The sequence below is a fragment of the Notolepis coatsorum genome (assembly GCF_963971535.1).
Source record: "Notolepis coatsorum genome assembly, contig: SCAFFOLD_360, whole genome shotgun sequence".
NCBI lineage: Eukaryota > Metazoa > Chordata > Actinopteri > Aulopiformes > Paralepididae > Notolepis > Notolepis coatsorum.
The window spans coordinates 44499-62818 of record NW_028173652.1 but is presented as its reverse complement, the minus strand read 5'-3'; the positions used below and the strand labels follow the sequence as shown (position 1 = coordinate 62818).

The window sequence follows — 18320 nt, the reverse complement described above, 5'->3', positions numbered from 1 at the left end:
GCTGTTCGTAGATATACGCACAAAGTCAAGCACAAGTTCAAATTGATAAGTCCCACACTTTGCTTAGAAATGATCGTACGCACGGGTTACGCACATATCTGTGCGTACGCAACGTTGATAAATGAGGGCCATGGTTTCTATCTTTAGCCTTTGGCGTGGTTTATTCATTCACATGTTAAACAGCAGTTCTAGAGTTCTCCTCTCACTGAGAGGCTGGTGGAAAAGAGATAGAGGGGGAGGAGACATCTCTTTACATACTCGCCACCTGGTGGTATCATGAGTGGCTCCGCCTAGAGCGCCCTCTAATGGAAACAGTTATATATGCAGTTAGACAGTTACTAGCAATCCTACATAGAACCTCTAACTTTAACAGAGAGAGAGGTCTCTTGGTTTTATCATCAAAGAGATGGGATTTGGTTTATCTCCCACTGTAACATTATGTTGCCATTGTGTATTGCTTTTGTCTCTCGTGTTTCTCTTCTCAAGTTTCAAGTTTCTTTAATAGTTGTCATACAGAAGTACAGAATACTTTTATACAAAATGCTTCTTACTGTTACTCTTCTCTTGCCTCTCACATGACACAGGAACTTTCAAAAGGCAACTGTGCAGTGGTGGGACTACAACTCTCTCACATTACCCAGCTGTGGTAACCTTTTATTAGAAAAAGTTACCTACAGCTGTACATCTAAGCCTAATAACTAGAAACACTCCTTAACCGTAACCTGATCCTAACCCTGTAGGCTGAGGTTGTGACGATACTCTTTTCTCACTGTGAGGTGCAGTGTAGTATTGATGTGGCGGTAAACTCCTTTGAGGACGTCAGCGGTAACCCTGGTCAAAGATTAAATAAATGTAACTGTAAGCAGGGGCGTAGCTGGGGGGGGGGGGGGGGGGGGGGGGGAGCTTAGGATGATTCCAAGGGCCCAGCACTTTTTTTTTTTTTTTTTTACTAGACATCACTCAGGTGTATTATTGATGCTCTCATTGATACTATGTTTGTTTCTGAAGTGTGTGTGTGTGTGTGTGTGTGTGTGTGTGTGTGTGTGTGTGTGTGTGTGTGTGTGTGTGTGTGTGTGTGTGTGTGTGTGTGTGTGTGTGTGTGTGTGTGTGTGTGTGTGTGTGTGTGTGTGTGTGTGTGTGTGTGTGTGTGTGTGTGTGTGTGTGTGAGATATATAGAGAGAGAGGGGGGGCTTTGGTAGACTATTGCATTGGTCCATTCATTGAAGATGAACGCAATGCGACATCCTTTACTAGGCTCACCCACAAACAGTGCAGGTGCTGAACTGCTGATCCGAATGTATAGGTAAAAACCATAGTATGCGTTTTCATCAATAAAAAAATGGCCAAAATCTTTTTCGCTCTCGCACTTACACACGCTCGCATTCACTGGGGGCCTACAAATACATTCTTTCATGGGGCCCAGAATCTGGAGCTACACCCCTGACTGTAAGCACAGCGATGAGTGGTGACCTTGAGCCTAGTCTAGCTCTGAACGTGCTCCATCTGTCAGCCAAGTCTGTCCCTGATGGCATGGAGCTTAGCAAGGCTCCTCCTCTCCGCCACAACCGCTAGCGGTTCTCAAACTACGGGTTGCGACCCAAAGTGGGGTCGTGGGAAGGTGACAGTGGGGTCGCACATTGACAAAAAAAAATTTAACTCAGATAGAGTTTTCCACCCGGCAGCTGTGTGTGTTTGCCATGTCTCGCCCCTTCATCAATGGAGGCCGACACACAGTATTCCAATACACATCTCACTACATCCTGTGCATGTATAGTCGCGGGAGGGGCCCGGGGCCCGGGGTGTGGTCTTTTGTGTGTAACCTGGACTCGCAATGGATAGGTTTGTTGTCAGAAGCGGTGCCGGTTGGTCACGATGAAATGGGCTCTGCACATAACCAGCTGCTATACCACACTGAAGCGAGGTGGCTATCTCGAGGCAGAGTAATAAATCGCCTTTTTTAACTCAGAGAAGAAGCGCAGATTTTCCTTGCAGACAAAAACAACCGATTGGCAGAGAAATGTGCTGATAATGAGCTGGATTACGAAACTCCGTTAGTGACACTCCAGATTAATCAGCGGAGATTTTGGGGTAATTTGTCTTTCGTGCGACGAGCTACTGAAAGTAAAGTTCACTGTATAGGCCCTCGCAAAGTTCTGGATATCAGTCCGGAACGAGTACCCAGTGTTGTGTAATGCTGCACTGAGAAAGCTTGTCACCAACATACCTCTGTGAGGCCGGATTTTCAGAGTAGAAGCGGATCTCCGCTAAAGCACACATGAACAGGCGACAGTGGCTCGGGAGGTAGAGCAGTCATCTGGCAATCCAGAGGTTCCCGGTTCGATTCCCGTTCCTCCCGGGCAGTGTGTCGATGTGTCCTTGAGCAAGACACATAACCCCTAATTGCTCCCGATGAGCAGGTCGGCACCTTGCATGGTTGCCTCCGCCGTCGGTGTGTGAATGTGTGAGTGAATGGGTAAAATGTGAGTAACAAATTGTAAAGCGCTTTGGATAAAAGCGCTATATAAAAAAGCAGCCATTTACCATTTACCGTGAACACATTTTCTTTTCATGTTCTGGCAACATATTTTGGCTAAATAGGCCTTGTTTTATAAATGTTTATACAGAAACAATTCTGTTGCTTTTGTTGATAATATTAATTAATTTCATTGATAACATAGTGCTGCGATTGAATTTTCTAATAAATATGCATGATCAAGTTCAACAACATGTGCTTTTATTTTGATATTGCTTATTTCCATGTTGAAATTATGCGATACATTAAGTGTGGGGTCACCAAAGAAAATCCTAAATCAAATGGGGTCATGGTATAAAAAAATTTGAGAACCCCTGCGCTAGAGAGTCCAGCTCCACCCCTACCATGTTACTGGTCTTCCTGACCAGCTTATCCAGCCTGTTTGCGTCCCCCAGCAGGTCACAGCGTACAAGAAGGCGCCCGCCACCACCGACTCATAGAACATCCTCAACATCCTTGTACAGAAATGTAAGGATCTCAGCCTTCTGAGGAAGTAGAGTCGGCACTGGCCCTTCTTGTAGAGTGCATCTGCGTGTTTTGACCCGTTCAGTTTATTGTGGATCAGGGGCGGATTTAGGATTGTAGGAGATCCGGGGCTTAGCCCAGATAGATTTTTTTTTACTTCGACAATCGACACCACAACCTTTAACTTATACCACCACCTTAAAGCGGACAAAAGGCACTAGAGAACACTTAAATTCACACCCTTTAATTAATGAAGCAAACTAGAATAATTTATAATAATAATAATAATAATAATAATAATAATAATAATAATAATAATAATAATAATAATAATAATAATAATAATAATAATAATAATAATAATAATAATAATAATAATAATAATAATAATAATAATAATACACTGTGTTTGTATAGCACCTTTCATACAAGAATTGCAGCTCAAAGTGCTTCACAGCAGTACAAAAAGACAGGCATAAAATGAGCACAACATTGGCAGATCAAGAGCAATGCATAAAGTGCAGACATAAAGCATAAAATAGATAGCAGTAAAATAGACAAAGTCAAGGTAAGACATAGAACATTAAATCACATTGTTTTTCATATTAGGATCTAAGATCTAGGGTTAACTCGCCAAATGTTGAGCGCCAGGACCCCCGAAAACCAGAGTATAGTCGGGTTTTCATCGTAATTGTTTCTTTTATTCGATATTTCCATTCATAAAGACATGCCGGCAGCCTGTGTTATCACTGGGGATGGGTCTGAGATCTCAAAAGTCCAATACCGCCACCTAACACCTTGCGGCTGCTATTGCACTCCATTTGAAACGATGTGGCTTGGTGTCATTTGGAAATGACACCAGACCACCCTGAAACTACACTCATATTCACGACGGTATAAAACGGAAATGTATGGATGGAAAAATTATCTGTTTTTTGCATCTTGACCGGAAGAAACTCAATGACAATCGACTATATTATTAGATCCATAGCTATAATATATAATATAGCTTTAGGCCTGCAAACACAGCCACGTATCCCCATGTTAAAAGGCACTGGCCCTTCAACAGTAACAGTAAACAGTGCCATCTGGCGCTGAAAGTGTTAATATGCGTCTTTGTTTACGGTTTGATTATCACTGATACAAAGTAAAATAGTGCAGTGCAATAAAATAGTTAGTAAAATAGAATAAAATAATGCAATAGTGCATTGCAATAAAATACTTATCATCGTATTTTTTCGGGAGGCCGGTAAGGAGTGCATTACAGTAGTCGAGTCGGCTTGAGATAAAGGCATGGATCTGGTTTTCAGCGTCCTTTTGATTTATAAATGGCCGTACTTTAGCTATGTTTCTAAGGTGGAAGAATTGTGTTTTTGTCAACTTGTTGATTGTGATTTAAAGCTTAGGTCTGAGTCTACCATAACACCAAGACTTAACTCACTCAAATACAGTTAGCAGCTGGATAGACTACAGATGGAAATTAGCTTCTGCTAAATCTGGTGCAAACATATTTTCATCTAACAATGATTAATTGTTATTATATATATATTTTTTTTGTGAAAATAGATTTGGGGCTTTTCAGAAAACATTCAGGGCTTTAGCCCAAGTAGCCACCCCTAGCCCCGCCCCTGTTGTCGATGTGTACACGATGTGTTTTTAAGCGCAGCAATGAGTGGTGATCTTGAATAAATGTAACTGCGCAGCAATGAGTGCTGAACTTGAGCCAATAAATGTAACTTTGAGCAGAGCGATGAGTGGTGAACTTGAGCCTATAAATGTAACTTTGAGCAGAGCGATGAGTGGTGATGTTGAGCCTATAAATGTAACTTTGAGCAGAGTGATGAGTGGTGATGTTGAGCCTATAAATGTAACTTTGAGCAGAGCGATGAGTGGCATGATCTTGAGCCTATAAATGTAACTTTGAGCAGAGCGATGAGTGGTGAACTTGAGCCTATAAATGTAACTTTGAGCAGAGTGATGAGTGGTGAACTTGAGCCTATAAATGTAACTTTGAGCAGAGCGATGAGTGGTGAACTTGAGCCTATAAATGTAACTTTGAGCAGAGCGATGAGTGGCATGATCTTGAGCCAATAAATGTAACTTTGAGCAGAGTGATGAGTGGTGAACTTGAGCCTATAAATGTAACTTTGAGCAGAGTGATGAGTGGTGAACTTGAGCCTATAAATGTAACTTTGAGCAGAGTGATGAGTGGTGAACTTGAGCCTATAAATGTAACTTTGAGCAGAGTGATGAGTGGTGATGTTGAGCCTATAAATGTAACTTTAAGCAGAGTGATGAGTGGTGATGTTGAGCCTATAAATGTAACTTTGAGCAGAGCGATGAGTGGTGATGTTGAGCCTATAAATGTAACTTTGAGCAGAGTGATGAGTGGTGATGTTGAGCCTATAAATGTAACTTTGAGCAGAGTGATGAGTGGTGATGTTGAGCCTATAAATGTAACTTTGAGCAGAGTGATGAGTGGTGATGTTGAGCCTATAAATGTAACTTTGAGCAGAGTGATGAGTGGTGATGTTGAGCGCTGCGAGAAGCCAAGGATAGCGCGGCCGCTGAGTTACCACCGCTCTGCTCTCTCCATAGAGAACCATTGGCCCAGCCGGTGCTGATCTATTTGATTTGTGAAGACAGCTTTAAATAAAGACTCCTGCTGTCTATTCAGTGTCATTGTCAGACAGCCACAAGCACACATTATTTTCTTTCCCATTTTCTCAGTTGGTGGCCTCTGTCCCGAGTGATAACAATGCCTTATGGTTTATGGTCAGTAAATATTGCATTGTTATAGGCTCACATCATAATTGTATTGTTTCAAATTGTATCATATTGTTATGAGTGACATTATCAAATGGAAATGATGTCCTTTATTGCAGACTGTGGTAAGCTCTGGTAATATAATGCCATGTCATCGTTCATCCCGAAGCAGAGCTCCCTAGGGCAAGATGTGTGTGTGTGTGTGTGTGTGTGTGTGTGTGTGTGTGTGTGTGTGTGTGTGTGTGTGTGTGTGTGTGTGTGTGTGTGTGTGTGTGTGTGTGTGTGTGCGTGTTTGCGTGTGCGTGTGTGTGCCTGCACGCGTGTGTGTGTGCGTGCATGTGCGTGCGTGTGTGTGTGTGTGTGCGTTCAAGTTCAAGTTCTCAAGTTCTTTAATAGTTGTCATACAGAAGTACAGAATACTTTCATACAAAATGCTTCTTACTGTTACGCTCCAGAGACTGTGCTAGACAAGATAGTATCAAATAACATAATAACATAATATAGCATGAATTTAGAAGAAGAAAAATGAGGTCACAGTGTTCGGTATAGACATATGTACAATGTTCTGAGTTACCATATAATATACAATACACAATACTATGCAGTGTACTAATGTACAGTACTATCTAGTGCAAAGCAGAAATGGGATGAGGTACAATTTTAGGTACAATTTACAGTAAGGTGTACGAGTTGTAGTGCAATCCTTCATCCATAAATATAAAGTGTGGGGAGTGGGTGCTACAGTGTGTTTGTTTAAAGTGGGTGTGTGCTATAAAGTGTGTGGAGTGGGTGCTACAGTGTGTTTGTTTAAAGTGAGTGTGTGCGTGTGGATGTGTGTGCTATGTGCGTTTGGTGGTTGTTGTTGTGTAGTGTTCATTCATTGTTCGTTTAGCAGCCTGATGGCCTGGGGATAGAAGCTTCTTCTGAGTCTTTCTGTGCTCGCCTTGAGACTCCGGTATCGCTTGCCTGACCGCAGCAGTTCAAAGAGGCAGTTGTTCGGGTGACTGGAGTCTTTAATGATTCTCTTAGCCTTGCCCTTGCAACGCTTGTAGTAAATGTTCTGGAGGGTGGGGAGCCCCCCTCCAATTGTGCGTTCGGCTGAACGTGTCACTCTTTGTAGTCTGCTTCGGTCTTGTGCAGTGCTATTCCCAAACCAGGAGGTGATGTTGCCGGTCAAGATGCTCTCTATTGTACATGAGTAGAAGTTCTTAAGGATCTTCTGGCTGACTTGGAACTTCCTTAGGCGCCTGAGGAAGTAGAGGCGTTGTCGTGCCTTCTTCACAACACTGTCAATGTGTGTGGTCCATGTCAAGTCCTCGGATATGTAGGCTCCAAGGTACTTAAAGCTGTTGACTCTCTCAACCGGTGCCCCGTCGATGCTGAGGGGGCTGTAGTCCTTGACCCCCGACCTCCTGAAGTCCACAATCATCTCCTTTGTTTTGCTGACGTTCAGGGAGAGGCTGTTTTCCTGGCACCATCCCACCAGGACCTTGACCTCTTCCAGGTAGGCCCTCTCGTCGTTGGCAGAGATCAGGCCCACCACCACTGTGTCGTCAGCAAATTTGATGATTGTATTGCTACTCCGCTGAGCCACACAGTCGTGTGTGTACAGGGAGTAGAGGAGGGGACTCAGAACACAGCCCTGGGGGGCCCCTATGTTGAGGGTGATGGATGAGGAGGTGCAGTTGCCTGCTCTCACCACCTGGGGTCTGCCAGTCAGGAAGTCCAAGACCCACTGGCAGAGGTCATAGCCCAAGCCCAGGTCCCTGAGCTTGGCTATGAGTATGGAGGGGACTATGGTATTGAATGCCGAGCTGTAGTCGATGAATAGCATTCTCACATAGTTCCCCTGCCTCTTGTCCAGGTGTGATGCTGCTGTGTGCAGCACATGGGCTATGGCGTCCTCCGTGGACCTGTTGGGGCGGTATGCAAATTGCAGGGGGTCCATGTTGATGGGGAGGGAGGAGCAGATGTAGCCCTTTACTAGCTTCTCAAAGCACTTCATGGCTATGGAGGTGAGAGCTACAGGGCGGTAGTCGTTGAGGCAAGCAGGCTTGGATTTTTTGGGTACAGGGATAATAGTGGACTTCTTCAGGCAGGTGGGGATGACAGCCTGTTCTAAGGACAGGTTAAATATGTCAGTGAATACTGGGGCCAGTTGGTCGGCACAGACTTTTAGGACGCGGCCGGGGATGCCGTCCGGACCTGCTGCCTTCCTGATATTCACTTTTTTAAAGGTCCGCCTCACCTCATGCTCTGTTACCCTGAACACTGCGCCTCCATCAGCAGCCGACCCCCCCCCCCCCCCATTGCCGAGGCTTGTGAGCTGGTGTTGTTATTACCAGCATCAAACCTCGCATAGAAGGTATTGAGGTCATTTGCCTCTGACACTGTCCTCCTTACGTTGTATCGCGCCACCTTGTGGTCATTCATGTTGCCTGCCACTAGGCCGTCGTTGTATGCTTTGGTGCGCTCTCTCAGAGCTTCACGGACGGATTTGTCTACCCAGGGTTTTTGATTTGGGTAAACTTTCATTTTGGTAGTGGGGATTGTTTCTTTCACCCTAGTACAAACATAGTCCAGCACTGTTTCCGTGTAGACATTAATGTTATCTGTGTCGCGGAACACATTCCAGTCTGTGTAGTGAAACACTGACCGGAGCGTCTCCTCTGACGTCAAATCCCATTTCTGCACCTCTCGCGAGACTACAGGAGTACTTTTAATTCTCTGTTTGTACTTTGGTGAAAGAAAGATGGACGCGTGATCTGATTTACCAAAGCCACTATCAGAATGAGCCTTGTAGCCACCTTTAAATTGCGTGTAACAGTGATCTAGGATGTTACCGCCTCTGGTGTTGCAAGTCACATGCTGATAGAAGTCAGGCAATACCTTTCTCAGATTGGCGCTATTGAAATCTCCCAGCACTAAAATGGCGGCGTTAACATTCGCCACTTGTATTCTATTTACCTCGTCGTGGAGTCTGGAGAGCGCAACCTTGTTGCTGGCTTGGGGTGGAATATACACTCCGATCAGGACGATCGCCGTTAACTCCCTCGGGAGGAAGAAAGGACGACACTTGATGGTTATATATTCCAGTTCTGGGGAGCAGTGGTTGGATAATTCCTTCACGTTAGTTGGATCGCTCCAATTTTTGTTAAACATGAAGGCAATACCTCCTCCACGTTGTTTACCGGACTCTGCTGATGTCCGATCCTTGCGATGGATAAAGAAGTGATCTGCCGGTTGAATCGCGTGGTCTGGAACCTCCGGTGTGAGCCATGTTTCGGTGAAGCAGAGGACGTTGCAGTCCCTAACGTCTCTTGCGTGTGTGTGTGTGTGCGTGTGTGTGTGTGTGTGTGTGTGTGTGTGTGTGCGTCTAAATAGAGCCTAGATCTGTGTAAGAGTGAATAGAGCCTGATAGCAAGGGTTTCCTGATTCAATCCCAGCTTTTGGACAAATGCCACCTATACTCTATCTCAAGGTCTGTAGAGCAGACAGGGGAATGCAGATATGACATGATAATCTGATAGGATATGATGTAGATTTATGGATGAAAAGAATAGAAGAATAGAGGTTCATTCAATAGTACAAGTAAATGCATAATGCAAAATGTCATAGTGACAGTGTTGTGAAAATATAAGTGTTTTTGATGAGTAATTCCACACAGGAACACCTTTGGCCGCCTGTGTTTCAGTTAACATGTAGCCTGTCGCAGTGGCGTCGTTTCAGTAAAAGCCAAGGTATGGCATTTAGGGAGGGTGGGGGTGGGGGGGGGGGGGTGAAGGTGGGGTTTCCCCCCCTATGTGGATTTTTTTGTCAAATCAGTTGCGCAATAGTCACTTTTGGTGAGTTGTTTCTATACAATTCACTTATATGACATTTAGGTATGACACAGGACTACACAAGCATTTTTAGTATAGAAATGTGTCAACAGACTAAAGCAGGGAACCACAATATTTTGCATACAAATTATGCAGAATGTAATATCATAACTGTCTATTATTTTTCTTGCAATTGAGCCAATTTTCCTTAGGTACGGTTTTGAGGTGCGTGTTCAACAGAATGTAACTATCAAAAACATGTTCAAAAAAAGTATGGGTTACTGAATGCTGAACTGCACTGTTATAATAACTAAGCCATTGTAAGACCTTACCTGTGTCCCTGTATCACTTGTCTCTGCTGCCCTTTGATTAAAAAACGTCTGTATGTCCATTTTCCTTTTTTTTGTGACATATTTGAGTTAGTCACCTATAGTAAAAGTCACCTAGTAAAAGTGAGATAATTGACTATATTAAAACATGCTAGCACTGTACCGAATAGTTCGAAGCTTCGTTCATAATGTTGACATTCGAATTCTAAATCAAAAAAAGAAAATGTAATTATAAAAAATAAAAAAATAAATGTATTTGCCAAGGTATGGCGAGTGCCATACCTTGCCATACCTGGTCTGTCATCTGTACTGACAGGCCTGTTCTATAACACAGTGTTCTGTACAATTGGCGCTGGTATTGCTTCCGTCCCCCCAGTCAGTCCACAGTGTAATGTTTTTGGAGCAGGGTGATATTGAAAATGGGAGGATCAATATTAATATCTCAGTCCTGTGGGCCATATCAAGCCAACTATACTCTGCTGGTCTCTCTCTCTCTCTCTCTCTCTCTCTCTCTCTCTCTCTCTCTCTCTCTCTCTCTCTCTCTCTCTTGTTCTCTCTCCTTTTTTCTTTCTTTCTTTCTTTCTTTCTTTCTTTCTTTCTTTCTTTCTTTCTTTCTTTCTTTCTTTCTTTCTTTCTTTCTTTCTTTCTTTCTTTCTTTCTTTCTTTCTTGATGAGAGGAAGAGAGGAGAGGAGAGGAGAGGAGAGGAGAGGAGAGGAGAGGAGAGGAGAGGAGAGGAGAGGAAGAGGGGAATAGAGGAGAGGAAGATAGGAGAGGAAAAGAGGAAAGGGGAGGAGACAAGACGAGAGGAGAGGAGAGGAGAGGAGATGAGAGAAAGAGAGGAGAGAAAGAGAGGAGAGGGGAGTAGAGGAGAGGAAGAGAGTAGAGTAGAGGAGAGGAGAGGAGAGGAGAGGAGAGATGGGGAGAGGAGAGGAGAGATGGGGAGAGGAGAGGAGAGATGGGGAGAGGAGAGGAGAGATGGGGAGAGGAGAGGAGAGATGGGGAGAGGAGATGAGAGGAGATGAGAGATGGGGAGAGGAGAGGAGAGATGGGGAGAGGAGAGGAGAGGAGAGATGGGGAGAGGAGAGGAGACAGCAACCCCTCCCTCTGAGCTGACTATTGAAATAGAGATTATCACTATAATATAATACTCTGTACCAGATGATTAAATTAAGACCCTTTCTCCACATTTGTGAACTGTGTGTGTGTGTGTGTGTGTGTGTGTGTGTGTGTGTGTGTGTGTGTGTGTATGTGTGTGTGTGTGTGTGTGACGTGTGCGTGCGTGCGTGCGTGCGTGCGTGCGTGCGTGCGTGCGTGCGTGTGTGTGCATCCATATATGTGTTACGCAGCTCCCTTAGCTCCGGGTCTACTGGGGGAACCATGCTGAAATATTCATAGGGTCACATTAACTTTGCAATATTTGAACAGGAAAACAACTGGAATACAACCTGAGCTACATTACAACCACTCAGCCTGTCCCTAAGCATGGTGTCATAGAGAGAGAGAGGGGGGGGGGGGGGGGGGGGCGAGACTATGGTGAGAGTGGTATGGTGATCAATTTGTGAGAGAGAGATGGGTCAGGTAAGATCAGTCTGTATGTTTGTAAGTATTAATGGTTGTTGTGAACATGAACAGAAGAGTAACATGTTGCCATGGTAACATATAGGATTGAGGGTAGGATCGACAGGTATATTGCAATGTTGCTGAGACTAAAGACACTTAGACTAGACTGATCTCTCTCTCTGTCTTGTATATTCCTCTTTACTTACTTTTTTTTACTGTATGAAGCACACTCTCAGGGGCTCATACAGAACCAAGCATTTCACCATAAAGTATGTGTATTTTATTGTGATATTTAATAAACAAACTTGAACTTGAACTTGAACGTGATTCATACTGGTGGGTATCCAGCTCCAGGTTCAAGGTGCGCTGAGAAAGGACTCAACATCAACAGCATCATTGATGAAATCATTGTCGAAAATGAAATGTCTCAACTTATCCTTTAAGACTTTTAAAATGTAACCTTTACTATAGGTTTTGGGTATGGATTTTATCTCGGGATTACAGTATGTTAAAGGAATTTCTGCTCCACTAGATGTAAAACACAGTTAGTTAGGGAATTTTAGCAAGATGTTTGGACCATCTGTGAAAAAACTTATTACCAATAGCTTTCTTCACCAAAGTGTTCCTATAGGTGTCTACTAACACCTCTCAATTTATTCAAACCCAAATCCTCTGGGGAAATTCTCAAAGTTAAGGAGCCCAGGGGGCTTGGGCGAAAAATATGAAAAAAATAACAATCAAATATTAACGTGTGGGGTGACTAACTAGGGGTTTTCAGGGGTGCTGAATCTATTCCAACCATTAGTTTTGAGTAAGAATGGCTCCCTGGCCATAAAATATTGGTATATTATATATATAGTATAATATATTTTAAGCTATAATGTACAGCAAAAAGGGTATAATCACCGGTATGGGACTGAGGTGTTGTTGGTTTGATTCTATTCTGGGAAATAAAATATGAAAATATTGCAAAACACTAATAAGTGTTCACCTACTGTGCACATGCTCAGTAGGATACACTGTCTGCATGTGGGAGCAGGAGTGCTGCATCATGGCAAATATTTCTGCACAACAAAAACGATTTAAGGTATGATCGTTTAACTACTCTTTGGGAGAGTAATTGGTTTTCCTCTGCTGGCAAAAGGTTTGATAACTGTAAATGTAGCACTTTATACATTTTCTCTAGTTTATTGCTAACAATAAACAACCATTCACCTAGCTAAAATTTGCTTACAGCTAACATTAGATAGATAGCTAGCATCAGAGTGGTTATAAGATCAGCTGGACTTTGTGTGGTGATCTAGTTTTTCAGTGAAGATAATCTTGTAGTTCACTCACTCCATCAATAAGTCTTGCTGTGTGGACCAGTTCTGTATGTTTTGACACGAATCATGACACTTGTCTTTTAGTAGACTACAACATGGAAGAGGATTCTGTAGCTTGTTGCTTAAGGTGCTTCATCTGTGGTGGTCCTGACACTGGGATTAAAAAGCTCTCAAAAGTCACCCAAAAAGGCTACGCACAGATTTTGTCTTATTCTGACGATGTGGACGATGAAGCATTAATCAGAAGACTACATCAAGACTGGAAAAACGGAGATGACCCCAAGCTTGGACGCCATTTGGAATGCAGAACCGAGCTATACAATGGTGCAAGAAGTAAATCCACTAGAAATCGTACGTTTTTGTTTTCTTTTTCATTGTGATGAAAGCACTTGCAGTTTTCAATCATATTCTATGTTGTGAGTGACATCTCAATTTAATAAAAACTTTTAACAAATTCTATTCTTTAGGGCAAGATGAGCAAGACCAACGTCCAGACAGGTTGAACAGACGCAGTGTATTGTCTGGGTCAAGGTGTCAAAGTGCTAGCAGCTCCACCATAGTTGGATGGTTGGCAGAAGTAAACCCCTTCGATAACACACGGGACAGGAAGACCCTGGTGTCCTTCTCTACAGGGTTTAGCAGCTCTCCCGGAGACCCAGTAAATGCGGATCAGGCAGAGGAGATTGGCAGAACCATACAGGCCAAGATGGATGGGAAAACTGTTAATGATACAATGCAAACAAAGTACAAAGTCAAATCATTAGCAACCCTCAGATCTGGACCCAAAGTCAGTGGGACGAAGCTGGTTATTGACTCACTCAGGCTCTTCAGCCGCCTCATCATCAGTGAGCGTGAAGTCAAGACCAAAGAAGCTCTGCTATTTGAGTTGACGCCAACACCGATGTCTCTTTTTGACAAAAACCAGAAGATGCGAAAGCTAGATAAGGCTGCCCTAGCAAAGTTCCTAAAGACATTTGTGGAACCCATTGGGCAAACCCCATGCACAAGCCTTGTGATTGATGGTGGGTGGCTCCTGCACAATGTCAAGTGGGAGGTTAACCTCACCTGGAAGGACATCGCTGAGAGCTACCTCCGGTTTGTGAAGGCCATGGGAAGCCAGCACCTCCGGATCACTGTGGTTTTTGACGGATATGACAACTCGACCAAGGACCATGATCATCTCAGACGTACAAAGCATGTGACATCCAGATTCGCCCAGACATCCAAAGCATTATTCCTATAGAAAAGTTGACAACAAGAACAACAAGGCCCAGCTTATCCTGCTTCTAACTGAGACATTCAGTAGTAATGGAATCCGTGTACATCAATGCTTTGATGATGCAGACACTTCTATCATCCAGGCAGCTCTAGATGAGGCAAGAGAGTCCGCTGTTGAGGGGAGAGCTGAGGATACGGACATCCTGGTTATGCTCATTCATCATAATGCAGACCACTCAGTCTTCTTCACAACAGCAAACAATGTGTCTTACGATGTTGGAAAGAGGCCCTCCCAGAGAAATACAGGAAATATCTGCTCTTTCTACACAGCTTCTCAGGCTGTGATACCGTGTCTGCAATTTCTGGCTTTAGCAAACCAACTTTGCCACGCACACTCTGCAAGACGGACCAAGCTGAGAAGGCCATGGAAGTTTTTCTTGACATCCAAGCCCAGAAAGATATTATCATCACAGCCGGCTGTGAAATATTCAAACTCATGTTCCATGGGAAACCACCCAAAGGCTTGGGGGACTTGAGATTTGAAATGTTCAGCAAGCGGGCTGCAGCAGGGAAAATCAGCCCTGAGAAACTGCCCCGACTACAGCAGCAGCAGCACAACATTCTCTCCGGGCATATCTCCAAACCAGAGACTGGCTTCTACTACAAAGTCCATCACTGGATGTTCTGGACTATGGCTGGAAACTGGGAGAAGAAGGCTATGCACCAGTTTCTACCACAGACCCCATTGCCCCAGACTATCTCCTGAAATTCATCAGCTGCAACTGTGAGGGAGACTGCAATACACACAGGTGCTGCTGTAAAAAACAGGGGGTCAAGTGCATATCTGCTTGTGGCAAGGGTAAAGGAGAGTGCCATAACAACCAGACAGATGAGAAAAGGAGCGAGGAAGATGAGGAGTTGGCTTAGTAAAAAAGAACTGAAACCATGTATCAATAATGCACATTTCTATACCATTCCATTCTATGTAACGTTACATTTCTCTTGGAATAAAGTAAAAATATATGTTTTTATGGAGAAAAAAATAGTTTTTTACTAAAAAACGAATGGTTGGAATAGATTCAGTGCCCTGAAAAACCCTAGTTAGACACCCCACAAGTTAATATTTGATTTTTCATATTTTTCACCCAAGCCCTCTGGGTATACCAATATTTTATGGCCAGGGAGCCAATTTTACTCAAAACTAATGGTTGGAATAGATTCAGCACCCCTGAAAACCCCTAGTTAGTCACCCCACACGTTAATATTTGATTGTTATTTTTTTCATATTTTTCGCCCAAGCCCCCTGGGCTCCTTAACTTTGATTGGCTCTCCAGAATTTCCCCAGAGGATTTGGGTTTGAATAAATTGAGAGGTGTTAGTAGACACCTATAGGAACACTTTGGTGAAGAAAGCTATTGGTAATACATTTTTTCACAGATGGTCCAAACATCTTGCTAAAATTCCCTAACTAAGTGGAGAGATGGGGGTGATATCGAAAGGTCATGAACCAGGTTTGAACCCGCGATGTCACGACCGCGTGTCACTGCCCCGTCCCTGGGCCGCCAGGACGTGGGTTGGGTACAGATCCTTAGCGTGGATAAATATGAAGACGTTGGAAGTCTTTGCTTCAGCGGTCTAAATGGAACCACAAATCGACAGCACATACAGACCGCGTTGAACTGTATAGATTTCCGAGAAGGGTTTGTATTGATGACAGTTGCAATAAGAACGGAAGCTATAGGGGTAATAACGGTGGAGAGCCGTCAGGGATGGGAAGATGGAGAGAAAAAAAAGGACAGAGAGGAGGAGGATAGAGGTTGAGTTTACGGGGAATGATTCGAGTCGTCATTGATCCAGGCACTGAGGCCATCATCATTCCTGTTCAGTGAACTGAACACACAGCAGCGCTACAGGGACGAAAGGGGGGGTCAAGGTAGGCGCGGGGGGGGGGGGGGGGGGGGAGATGTCAGAGAGATAAACAGATATGGATAAAGGGAAAGCAAGAGAGGAAACGAGAGGAGGAAAAGAGGGATAGCAGCGGCGAAAGGGACAGAGCACACAGTGTCGTGTCTCTTAGTCAAACATCTTCTCTCTCCTTCTGTGTCCTGTTGTGACAGCTGTGCTCACCTACCTCCCCTCCACTCATGTGACTACAGCCTCCTACAGAGGGAGGGGGAGGGGGAGAGAGAGAGAGAGATGAAAGAGGGAGAGAGATAGAGATGAAAGAGAGAGAGATAGAGATGAAAGAAAGAGAGAGAGAGAGATATATATGAAAGAGAAAGAGATGAAAAAGAGAGAGAGAGTGAGGGAAGGAGAGAGCGAGAGAGAGAGAGAGAGAGAGAGAGAGGGTAGAGAGAGAGAGAGAGAGAGAGAAAGAGAGAGAGAGAGAGAGAGAGAGAGAGAGAGAGAGAGAGAGAGAGAGAGAGAGAGAGAGAGAGAGAGAGAGAGAGAGAGAGAGAGAGAGAGAGAGAGAGAGAGAGAGAGAAAGGGAGTCGGGACGGATGGGCGTGGCCACGGTGGTCTCTCTGAACCAATGATCTCTCGTTACAGGCAGCCTCGGGGCAGACACGGAGGAGCGATTGGTGGAGCACCTCCTGAACCCCGCCCACTACAACAAACTCATCCGCCCGGCGACCAACGGTTCGGAGCTGGTGACAGTGCAGCTGATGGTGTCCTTGGCCCAGCTCATCAGTGTGGTGAGTGTGTGCACACGCATGTTCTCCGTGTGTGTGTGTGTGTGCGTGTGTGTGTGTGTGTGTGTGTGTGTGTGTGTGTGTGTGTGTGTGTGTGTGTGTGTGTGTGTGTGTGTGTGTGTGTGTGTGTGTGTGTGTGTGTGTGTGTGTGGGTCCTACCCTTCACCTTCATCCTGACAATACAGCAGTACGGTCAGTCATTGGTAAAAGACCTCTCTCATCTGTATGAGTCAGGGGTTATACATGTGGCCCAATCGATACTGAGAGGCTCCCACCACCCCGTCTACTGTAGGCTCCCTAGATGTACTTTCTCCTTCATCCCAGCCGTCACTAGCTTCCTAAATAAGCTATAGAACAGTGAAGGGTTTCACTTTTGTGTATTCATATTCTATGTTGTTCTATTTACATTTACTCTACTCTACTCTACTCTGCTCTACTCTGCTCTACTCTACTCTACTCTACTCTACTATATTCGACTCTACTCTACTCTACTCTACTATATTCGACTCTGCTCTACTCTACTCTACTATATTCGACTCTGCTCTACTCTACTCTACTCTACTATATTCGACTCCAGGCACGTGCACACATAGAGGCCAAGGGGTGCCTGAGCACCTGCTTTTTTGAGCCTCATCAAAAAAGTGCCCTTTTTGGATTTTTTTTTTTATTTATTTTTTTACCGTTACGCATATAGACTGCCCTTCCAACTGAAAAATGTCAGGATAGAATCAAAATATTAGGTAAAGAGAGAGCGATGCCCCATATTCCATTGCAGTTTGCACGGCCTCCTCAGCGTGCCTCTCCGCGGACCTATATATTATTTTATGCATAGCGTGGGTAGTGATGATGATGATGATAGAAACCGCTGTGGCGCATACAGTTGAATGCTGGTATTACACTCATTGAGGGACACGAAGAAGTCAAGTCCGATGGGATTTGGGAATCTTAAATACAAATCGGGATTGGAATAAAAAATACATTTATATTAAACAATACAGAATATACAGCACTTCTTGGGGTCTGTAGGGTAAGCACTTATTCCCTCCCCCCTGAACATTTATGGAGATGTATGGGCCTTTTAAGTCAGTGATAAAAGTGTCTTTCAAGGATAAGTGAGCTCCTGCACTGATTATTATAGTTCAATATTCAATATTTGATCACCAAAACCCCCCAAAAAGCATAAAAAGGGGGCCCCCCGCCCGAATATATACACACAAGTGTAGTGCCCTTTTCAGCCTTTGAGCACCTGCCCCTCTAAAGTCCTGTGCACGTCCCTGTTCGACTCTGCTCTACTCTGCTCTGCTATATTCTACTCTACTCTACTCTGCTCTACTCTACTCTGCTCTACTCTATTCTGCTCTGCTCTATTCTACTCGACTCTACTCTGCTCTGCTCTGCTCTACTCTGCTCTATTCTACTCTACTCTATTCTGCTCTACTCTACTCTGCTCTACTCTATTCTGCTCTGCTCTATTCTACTCTACTCTACTCTGCTCTGCTCTGCTCTACTCTGCTCTATTCTACTCTACTCTACTCTATTCTGCTCTACTCTACTCTACTCTACTCTACTCTGCTCTACTCTACTCTGCTCTACTCTACTCTACTCTGCT

At 44.2% G+C, this 18320-nt stretch overlaps 1 protein-coding gene across 1 annotated transcript in view; it reads left to right on the top strand.

Moving 5' to 3' along the window:
• LOC311247735 (neuronal acetylcholine receptor subunit beta-2-like) overlaps positions 1 to 18320 on the top strand; it is a gene marked incomplete at both ends in the record, with an annotated part of 141967 nt that overhangs the window by 81585 nt on the left and 42062 nt on the right. The window contains 1 exon segment of the mRNA XM_084338739.1: positions 16573 to 16714. Within this exon segment, the coding sequence (XP_084194865.1) occupies positions 16573 to 16714 (142 nt within the window).